Genomic DNA, 10,332 nt, shown 5'->3' on the forward strand with positions numbered 1-10,332 from the left:
GATACTGGCGGTATGTACAATACCTTAAGCGTGGCTTAAGGCTAGGATAGTTTTCAACCCTAAAGCAGGCAAAGCCTCAGACTCAACCCCGAAAGACTTTAGACCAATCAGTTTATCGTCTTTCCTACTCAAAACCTTTGAGAGACTTATCGGGTTACAATTACGGACTACCATAAGTCCCCAGCTGTACTCAAGTGCGCAGCATGCCTACCGGAAAGGAAAATCCACGGAAACGGCACTTCACGAAGTGATCTCGAGTGTAGAAAAATCCCTGCATCTCAAAGAATACTCACTAATAGCTTTTCTCGATATCGAGGGAGCCTTCAACAACGTCACACCGGGCGCCATTACAGAAGCCCTGACTGACCTGGGGGTGGACCGTCACTTGGTGATGCTCATTGATCAATTGCTCATACGCAGGACGGGGACATCATCGATGGGATCGTCCACCCAGTCAAGGTATGTCAACAGAGGAACCCCGCAAGGGTGAGTTCTGTCTCCTCTTCTATGGAACATTGCAGTCAATAAGATTCTATGCGACCTGGAAGAGGGGGGCTGTAAGGTAGTGGCATACGCGGATGACGTTGCAATTATCTTTGCGGGGAAATACCCCCAAACACTATGCGACCTAATGACCGCAAAGCTTGCTCGATTGTCCGAATGGACAGAATCGCGCGGATTGGGACTAAATCGCTCGAAAACGGAACTCGTGTTATTCACAAAAAAATACAAGGTCCCGCCCCTCAACCCCCCAACACTAAACGGATACAGGCTCTCCTTCAGCGACAGTGCCAGTTACTTAGGGTTGGTAATTGACAAAAAGCTTAGCTGGAACCTGAATGTCAAGGATAGAGTGAGGAAGGCAACGACAGCACTCTATACTTGCAAAAATGCTATCGGCCTAAAGTGGTGCATGAACCCAAGCATAGTCCGATGGATATATCTGGCAATAGTCAGACCTATAATACTCTACGGAGTTACTGGCTGGTGGCCTGCCCTAACAAAAAGGACAATCACCAATCAGCTGGGCAAGGTTCAGCGAACAGCCGCCCTCTGCATCAGTGGAGCTCTTCGAACTACTCCAAATGATGCGCTAAACGCCATGTTATGCCTTCAGAGCCTTGACTTTGCAGGAAAGGAGCGGGCAGAAATGGCAGCAATACGTCTTAGGCACTCTGAACAATGGGTACCCCAGAACATAGGTCACTCATCTATACTAAATAAAAACAACATGGTCCCAGCAAGAACGGACTATTAAGTTCCAATGGAGCACACGGAGACTCCATTCAGCATAATCATCCCTCATAGAGACGATTGGCTCGAGGGACTCCCCGGCCCAGACGGGGCCATAAGCACCTTCACGGATGGCTCAAAACTGGACGGCGGTGTAGGAGGAGGAATCTACTCTGAACAACTTAACATAAGGCAATCTTTCAGGCTTCCGGATCACTGTAGCGTCTTCCAAGCGGAAGTTACAGCAATCAGGGAGGCTCTGTACTGCCTTCACACGGTTACCACCACGGCAACCAATCTAAACATCTACAGCAACAGCCAAGCTGCGATCAGATCACTTAACGCGATGTCCTCGAACTCGGCTACTGTGGCGAAGTGCCGCAGATCTCTTCACGAGATGGCTCAGCAATTTGCTATCAGCCTTATATGGGTCCCGGGCCACCGGGATATCGAGGGCAACTGCATAGCGGACGAGCTGGCCAGATCTGGCAGATCTACAACCCCTCTTCTCCAAGATAAGGAGGATATTTGTATGCCTATGGCCACCTGCAAGCTCATCATAAAGGAGCAGTACACGCGACTGATAGACAACAAGTGGCAAATAGGGCCACGTTGTCGCACAGCTCGGCAAACATGGCCGACCATAGATAAGAAGCGCACCTCAGAGCTCTGCAAACTAGGCAGGGAAAGGTGCAGCGCAGTCATACGTTCCCTCACAGGACACTGGCTAGTAGGCACCCACGCAAACAGGCTGGGTGCCCCATACAATAATTTCTGCCGCAGCTGCAGAGACGAGGACGAGGAAGAAACAGTGGAACACCTGTTCTGTTCCTGTCCAGCTCTCAGCAGAAGGAGGCTGCATCACTTGGGCTCTGCCTTTCTGAACGACATCTCGGAGATGTCCACGCTATTTCCCAGAAAGATCGTCAACTTTATAAGGGCATCTGGATGGGACAACTGTTGACATGAAGTCTCATCTGCAGGGAGGGAATGATCCCAAGCGGTATCACAACGGGCCGAAACCGGCCCAAGTGTGCTGGGCTCCGAGCGAGCTTGGCGGCCGTCTCTACCTAACCTAACCTATTCATGAGGAACGTTGGCCGCATCACGTTGCACGGCGTCTCTACTCTATGGAGGTCCCAACGACGAAATAACCCAAGACGTCACTGCATCTGCGAGCAAATTTAAATTAATTTAACAGCAAACTCAATAACACAACAATCGACTGAATGGCCGGCAATTCTGCTTTTTTCTCCATACTCGTATTTATTTTTTAATGGTTAGCCAACGTCCGCCACATATGATCGTATTTTTCCACAAAATTAACAGAAGAAAAAACCCCATGCCCGATGCCCAGTTAACATTTCTGAGCAGCTTATGGAGGATTTTTCGGTGGATTGATCGATTTGAGTGCAGCAGGGCAGGGCATGGCCAGGGGCAGGGGCAGGGGCCGAATACTGACTTGAACTTTAGGCAGAGCATTTCTTCCCCTCCCCGAATTATTGGAGCCAACAATCAAGGCCATTAATTTTCATGCCCAAATATTCTTTACTTAAACTTTCGCATCCAAATTCGCTCCGTCTTTGACGTCCCTTGGCTCCAGCAGAAACTCGTTTCTCGTGGGTATTTCCCCCACTCGCAGTTCCGTCTTAAGGAGGGGGAGGGCGGCGAATAGATCATAATTGCGTTCATGATAAATACATCAATTAGAGCGCCAACGCAATGACCTACACCTGGCACTTGGCCACTCGTCATCGACATCGAGATCGGCATCGACAAAGACACGGACAACGACAACGAAAGCAATCCGTAAACTTCAATCGTCGACAGCAGTAAATTAATTTGCATTTTACAATTAAGCCCAGCTAATGGAGCTGCCATATTTTGGGCGTTCTACAGTCCACAGTTAAATCACAGTTAAATTGAGTTGTAACCCCCTCCATTCGCCCCACAGACGGTAGCTGGGTCAGCCTGTCCGGTTAAAGCCGGGCTTAGGCACTTGATTTGTACATTAAAGATCGCAAAACACACGATTAATGTTATTTTTCAGGCCTTAAGCTGGTGAAAAATGCGTTGCAAAGATGTTAAGATTTTATTTTTCCAGCAATTGTCACGCACCAAAAACAACTTAATTTTTTACAAACAAAAATCACTTTGTTAATTCTTTATTTTGCGTGAACTGTCTGTTCCATTTGGTATTCTTTGCGTTCAAATTAATTGGCGTAATCATGTGTATGGACCGTGACTTGTGAGTGTTCAACTGTAAGGTGTCTGAACAACCGCCGAATGGATGAAACCCTGATGAAAATGGGTGAAAAAGGTAACAAGAGCTGTACTTTTTTCTCTTTTCTAGTGATAACCATTAGTTATTGGTAGAAAACATCGCTTTATTCAGTATTGTCCTTTAAGCCAGTGATTCAAAAACTGTAGAGCTTTGACTTGAAAGCTGCGAGCAAAAATGAGGCTGAGACTGTAATACTAGCCAACGGAATGGAATGATCAGGAAATGGAACTGTACACAGAAGGCACCTCGAAACGTGGTTTAATGCCCTCAAGTTAATCAAAATAAATGTAAGTCATTTCATCAACAAACCCTGGTGACGCAATTTAGGTGACATTTAGCACGTGATCTGTGCGGACAAAACTGTAAGGCAGCTGAGGTTTCTACCAGTGACTTTCCAACCAGAGAATCCAAAAGAAAGGAAACACTTTTGTTTAAAACATTTATTTTTCTGCATTTAATTTATCATTAAGTTTGAACAACATTCAATCTTGTTAGGGGCAAAGATGGTGGTGGTGTTGTGGGTGTGGGTGGCTTGGGTTGTGGTTGAGGATAAGGATACGTATACGGATAGGCGTAGTGTGGGACAAACTACATCAATAATTAACTGTCTACGAACTTCCACAGCACACCTAAGCATACGCAGATTTCTAGCATGAATTACACACAGTAACTATAATAGTATTCGTCATTTGATATAATACACATTGTAATAATCATTATATTCATGCGGAAATCAGGACATACACTATTTCATATATATAGTATATATATCTATGTATCGATTTATGCAGATACATACTCACAAACACACACACGCACACGTACTCGTTTATAATGCTATTTGTAAATTGTTCATCTTGGTTTAAGGTTTTAAGGTTTTTTTTTTACACATTTTTCTTAGCGTTTTCTATATGTTTTTGGACTTATCCTGTAGATTGTTCTTAAAACTATTTAACTTAAACATTGATTTGATTTCGTGTGAAACATTGTGAGGTTATATAAATTCCATCTTGTTGCCGTGTTTCGTATTCCTTTCGGTAGATAATAAGGGGGTTTAAGGATTGGATTGGGAGGGGCATATGCATTAACATTTTTTCATAATAGTAGAAGCTAAATATCCAAATATATAATTTACAAACTGATCGATAATAAACCGCTTGGATTACAAAAACTGTACATTATCGTGGCCTGGCAGGGAGCTGGGTCTCCGACAAACAAAAATCAAGGTCACTTGCAGTGCTAAATGGGAAACGAAATACTCTAATGGAGGGCCTTCTTCTGCTTCTGCTTCTGCATCATCTCCCACTTCATCCACATCTTCGCATAACAACAAATGACATAAAAATACACACACTATATAGAAGGACCGGGGGATATACATATGTATAGTAGAAGAGGGAGGGGGAGCACAGTATATGGCTAATTTCGAGCGGCGCCTTAGCTCAGACGCAATTGGGCAAATAGCTTTCACATGATCGGATCGGGCCCTTGGCCCTCGAGGTCCGATACCTGGCTCTGGTAGTGCAGGGCATCCTGGTACGCCTTCTTTACGGCCTTCCGCTCCGCCGGCTTCCGGGACTCGATCAGCTTCTGCTGGTCCAACTTTTTGTCTATGCCCAGGATATCCAGCTTGTTGGCCGGCAGCCACTGCCAGGTGCGCTTCACATCGAAGAACAGCACCAGGAACACGATGTCGTCCAGGCAGTTCTTGCGCAGTGCCAGCACATCCGTGGGCGGGGCGGGCAGGGGCACTCCATTGTAGACGAACCCCTTGGGCGTCTTCGGGTCGAGTATTAAGGCGGGATACCACGGATAGCCACGGCACTTGGCCCACACCAGCTGTAACGGCTCCAGCGTTGGCTTGTGCGAGTTGTGGTGCCTGGTCATCGTCACCACCTCCGCGTCTTCGCCGTGCCGACTCCTGTTGATGTTTGTGGTTGCCGTTGCTGTGGTGTTCCTTCTCGCCTTGATGTTGTTCACCAACGGAGAGACGATGCTGGGCGTGGCCGAACGCAATTTGCCCGCCTTCCGCATGATCGGCGGCGGTGTGGCCGTGGAGCTGGTCGTCGACTCGCTGAGATTGCTGCGCCTCTTACCCCGACCCCGAGCAGCCGACATGACCGGGCCCCGTGCCGCCATCGGTATGGGAGTGGGGGTGGGTGTGCTGCGGGATGTTCTCGTCTTGCTCGGCCTGCCTCTCCTCTTCTGATGCGGCGGCTGTCCATCCATCACCGCCTCATCTTCGCTAGAGCTGCCGCTGGACCCGCTACTGCTGCTGATGGCCATATTCCCGTTGCCCTGGCTGTTGTTCAGGCTGGCGTGCTGCAGGTCCATGGCGTCGGTGGTGCCGTCCTGCGATGTGGACTCCCTCTCTTCGCTGTGCCCGTCGCTGGCCTCGTCGCTGTCAAAGTCCGAACAGCTGCCGGACATGCTGAAGTCGGAACAGCTGCTGCAGGGGCTGCTGGACTGGGAGGGGCCTTCGTCGCTGTCGCTCACGTCCCGCTGGTTGTTTGCCCGGTAAACGCGAAAGCTGTCCGGAATGCGCTCGAATAGCCGTGCGTCCGGCAGCGGCATGGCCTGGCCGGAGACACTGGCTCCCGCTGATACTGCCGCTGCAGCTGCTGCTGCTGCCGCCGCAGGATTAGGAGACGTCTTTGGTGACATGGAGGCACTGTTTCTCAGCTCTGGCAGGCGTCGGTATCGGCCCGGCCTCTTTGGCGACTTCACGCCAAGATTGAGGCTCATCTTGCTGCTGATCGACAGGGCCGTGGATGTCAGGCTGGCCGCTCCAGCTGCTCCAGCTAGTGCACCCGCACCCGAAGCCGCAGATGCACTCACGCCCGCGCTAACGCCCGCTCCGGCGCTGCTGTTCTGCGTCAACGCAAAGTTTGCGACAGAGGCAGAGGCAGTGGGAGTGGCCAGGACACTGTTCAGCGAGGCCACGCTTGTGGCAGCCGTGGCCACCGTGGCGTTGGAAGAGGAGCTGGCACTGGCACTGGCACTGACGCTGATGGACTGGCTGCTGGAGGATTGCGAATTGTGGTGCTCCTCCTTCACGGGCGTCGTCAGTGGCTCTGAGGGTCGCTTTAGAGCCGCCTGAGACTTCCGCGTCAGCAGTATGGCCGTCCTAAAGGCGATTGCAGGGTAAGGATTGGGTAAGCTATAGGTAGGGATGCGTCTCACCTTCGGTTGATGCCCACGGGCGAGCTGCTGTTGTTGAGACTCTTGATGGGGCTGCAGGGCGGAGTTTGCGTCGTGTTTAGCATATTCTTGGCGGCCTCCTCATCGCCATCGCCATCGCCTATCGAATCCTCCTCAGAGTCATCCTCGTCTTCCAGGTCTTCATCCTGCTCCAGATCCATGTCCATGGCGATGGTGTTCAAACGCTTGCGCGATCGCTTCTTGGACGGGGAGCCTTGTCCTCCTCTAGCCTCATCCTCGTCGCTCCGGGAGCGATTGGCATGCACCGACGAATGACGCTGAAGGAAGAGTTCGAGCCGTTAGTTTCTGATCGGAAAGGAAAGGGCTAGGGCAACACTTACCGCTGCATAGCGCGCCTTTTGCAGCGATTTGCGCATCCGCGTGATCTCCAGGCGAATCTGTTTGATTTTCTTGGTGCGGTAGCTGGGATTCTTGAGCACCTGCGACTTGTCGGCCAGGATGAGCAGTTTCTGGACGATATCTTCGCTGGCCGGCACCGCCAGCAACTGGCGCAGCTCCTGCTCCACCTCCGCCTCCACATGGTCGACATGCGAGCGCTGCGATCGCTCTAGCAGGCCATCACGCTGCAGCTCCTTGCGCAGCTGCACGAACAGAGGAGCCGCCTGGTCGCGCAGACGTATGCCGGCGCGATAGAACACCGTGTCCTTGTTGTTGTACGCCAGACAGTTCTGGATCATCAGATCGAAGTCGGTCTCGAGCTGCTCCAGAGTCGTGTACTGGCAGTCCTTGAGCCGCGTCCGCATGGTGCCCAGGTCCATGGGGTGTTTCACGATGTCCGTGTAGTCGGGCACCTCGCTGGTGTCCACCGGCTCGCGGAATATCTCCATGGTATCGCGCGCCTCGAGGGCATCCAGCAGCTTAGTCAGCGCCGACTCAAGCGGATTGAGCTGCAGCATCACCACCTCCTCGGAGATCTTCACAAAGGCCACCTTTAGCTTCTCCCGCTTTCGCACCAGCTCGCAGAGAAGGCGGGCCCGCTCCAGGTCCTGGCGCAGGCACTGCCAGTACTTCAGTTGCCTGTACAGCTCGTTCGTATCCGGGGAGCCCTCGATGCCGTTCCGCTGGATCACGCCGTGATTGTGGCCCTGGCTCTGCAGGCGACGCAGAAGCGGCACACCATTCCGGTAGTGGCGCTTCAGGGTCCAGTAAGCGATGATGCGGTCCAGGAACTCCTTCTTCTTCTGCATAGTGACCATGGTGGCGATCTCCTGGACACGATCCGGGGGTATCGTTGGGATCAGCACTACGGGAGCCGTGGATCTCTTCTTTGCCAGCGCTTTGCGCGCCTCCCGCATCTTGTGGCGCGTGTCCTCGAAGTCGGGAACGTTCATCTTCAGCTTAGCGTCTGCCGGCGTGTGGGCGTGACAGTAGGCAAACTTCTGTACATGCATGGAGGAGTCGTTGTGGCCGTCTTTGATCGTGTCCATGGTCATGTAGAGGCCCGCCTGCTGGGCACAGGTCACGTGGAAGGCGGCATAGCAGCTGTTCCTGTGGCACTGGATGCAGGCACCCAGACCCTTCTCCTTGCACACATAGCACGTGAGGCGCCAGCGGGCAGGGGGAATGGTCTCGATAGAATCTAGGACCATAGAAGAATCACAAGTTAGTCAGAAAGAGCGACAGAAAGAGAGCGAGGCGGGACAGGGCGGGAGAGGAATACAAACCAATTGGCTCCAGGAAGACGGTGTTGGCGAACCGCACCTCGGGTATCCATAGAGCACACACCACATGCGCCCACTGGCCGTGATCCGTCTGCTTGAAAGCGCCGCCGGCGTTGGGGCAGAGGACACAGTTGACCGGCTTGCTGGGCGACTGGAGGCAGCGCCGGCACAACCATTGGCCCTCGGGGATGTAGGGGACGCCGTAGCAGTCCTGGTGCGCCGCCAGGTTGCACATGTCGCAAAACAGTATCACGTTGGTGTTCTGGCACTCACCGTCGAGGCAGATGCAGCAGACCGCATCGTCATCCACCTCGACACCAGTAGGCGTGCCATTGGCCGCCGCCTGGAAGTGCGACTCCTTCTCGAGCCGGTCCATCAGCAGCTCCATTGTGTCGATGCTGACAGCAGTAAGGCCGAGCTTCTGGCGTTCCTCGTTCATGTGCTCCAGCCAGGCGGAGTCCTCCTCATCGACATCGTACTCGATCTCACCGTCGAGCTCCTCCAGGGACTTCTCGATGAAGCGATAGTAGGCCAGCGGTCGGGGCGGGGCATCAGGCACATTGTAGTCTTCGATTTCGCACACCTTCGCCACCGGCACCTGCACCTTGGCCCACGGCGCATTCTCCTCCAGCGGCGGGGCATCCGCATTCAGGATGCAGCCCCTCTCTACCAGAGCGACAAACTCGTCTTCCTCCACCATTGGCAGGGCATCGTCGATGCCCAGGCGCACGCTCTTGCCCTCTATATTGAAGGTGACTGTGGCTTCCTCCTCGTTGTAGGCGACCAGGGACTCGGGATTCGCGTACTGATGCCGAGTACCGCTCCCGCTGCTGCCGGAGCAGCCGTTCTTGGCCTCCCCGCTAAGGAAGGACGCATCACCGCCACTGCCGTTATCCTTTGGCTTGGGCATGGAGTGGTGCGTGGAGCGTGAGCGCGCCTTTTTTCGGTTCGGCGTCAGGACGGGCGTCAGCGGCTGCGGATTGTCGTGGTCGTACTTCACCAAATGGTACTGCAGCCCCATGATGGTCTTGTAGCTGCGGCCGCAGTCGCGCACTGGACACGCATACGGTGGCGGGGATTGCTTGTTCTTCATGCCTTTGCAGTACTCCAAGGCATCGAAGTCGAGTCCCATGGCTGCGCTGCGGATGACGCTACTGCTGCTGCTGCGGCAAGTTTGCTGTGTGTGGGTTCCGCTTTCGAATGGGGACAAGTGTGTCTACTCCCGCACGGATTCTTATATATACAACTTATTGTTGTTGTCGCAATGCGCGCGGTTTTTTGTTGTCCCCGATTTTCGTTAGCTTGTTGCAAAAAACGCGATCAGTGTGACCGCGACCTTCTGGATGAAACATACGGTCTGACCCTCAGAAATATACCAAAAAGATTTCACAAACTTCAAAATATACCGTAAATATACTGACGAATTATTTGTGTTCAGGTTCCATCATATTCCAGTTTTTGTTTTTTCGGTTTAATATCACTAGCTATCTAAGACCCTCAGCTCTAAAATAATAATTAAATCCGATTACTAAATCAATTTCCTACAAGACTGGGTTAATTTTAAATTATCTTCTTTATTGGATTTTTTACAAAATGTTACACTTGGCTTGTTTCCCAGAGGGCAATGCCGGCTAGCTGTCGACCCCAGGGCTGGGTAGTTCCCCTTGCCCGCAAAATGAAGACAAAAAAGGAGACATACTACTTCTCGGGACATCAAAACTAACAACAACCTAACAACAACAAAGAAAATCATAAACAGACGGCTATCAAGTGGGTGAAGCTTGGGTGTTATCACTTCGCGCGCCCGCCCTACCTGTGACCAAAAACAACGCCCGCCTTTTCTGTACTCACTTCAAACTTTCTGTTTTAAGCACAAAATTTCCAATTTCGACGTTACTCCGTCCACGCTCCACGATTTCTATAATCCAATCC

At 51.8% G+C, this 10,332-nt stretch overlaps 1 protein-coding gene across 1 annotated transcript; it reads right to left on the reverse strand.

Moving 5' to 3' along the window:
• Nucleotides 1-4,188: 4,188 nt before the first annotated feature.
• On the reverse strand, nucleotides 4,189-9,750 carry LOC108160144 (peregrin). Its single transcript, XM_017293953.2, has 4 exons — nucleotides 8,404-9,750; nucleotides 7,060-8,318; nucleotides 6,701-6,996; nucleotides 4,189-6,644 (listed from the first exon to the last, which is right to left on the reverse strand). The coding sequence occupies exons 1-4, from the start codon at nucleotides 9,530-9,532 to the stop codon at nucleotides 4,985-4,987; spliced, it is 4,344 nt and encodes a 1,447-aa protein (XP_017149442.2). The 5' UTR covers nucleotides 9,533-9,750; the 3' UTR covers nucleotides 4,189-4,984.
• Between the last annotated feature and the right edge of the window lie 582 nt (nucleotides 9,751-10,332).

Source organism: Drosophila miranda (assembly GCF_003369915.1).
Source record: "Drosophila miranda strain MSH22 chromosome Y unlocalized genomic scaffold, D.miranda_PacBio2.1 Contig_Y1_pilon, whole genome shotgun sequence".
In the NCBI taxonomy this organism is placed as follows: domain Eukaryota; kingdom Metazoa; phylum Arthropoda; class Insecta; order Diptera; family Drosophilidae; genus Drosophila; species Drosophila miranda.

Excerpts from the sequence above, each read along its gene's own strand:
- LOC108160144 (XM_017293953.2), bottom strand. The coding sequence starts at position 9,532 with ATGGGACTCGACTTCGATGCCTTGGAGTACTGCAAAGGCATGAAGAAC. Across the intron at positions 8,319-8,403 it reads CGTCTTCCTGGAGCCAATTG|ATTCTATCGAGACCATTCCC; the intron begins GTTTGTATTCCT and ends CTATGGTCCTAG. Across the intron at positions 6,645-6,700 it reads CCCGTGGGCATCAACCGAAG|GACGGCCATACTGCTGACGC; the intron begins GTGAGACGCATC and ends AATCGCCTTTAG.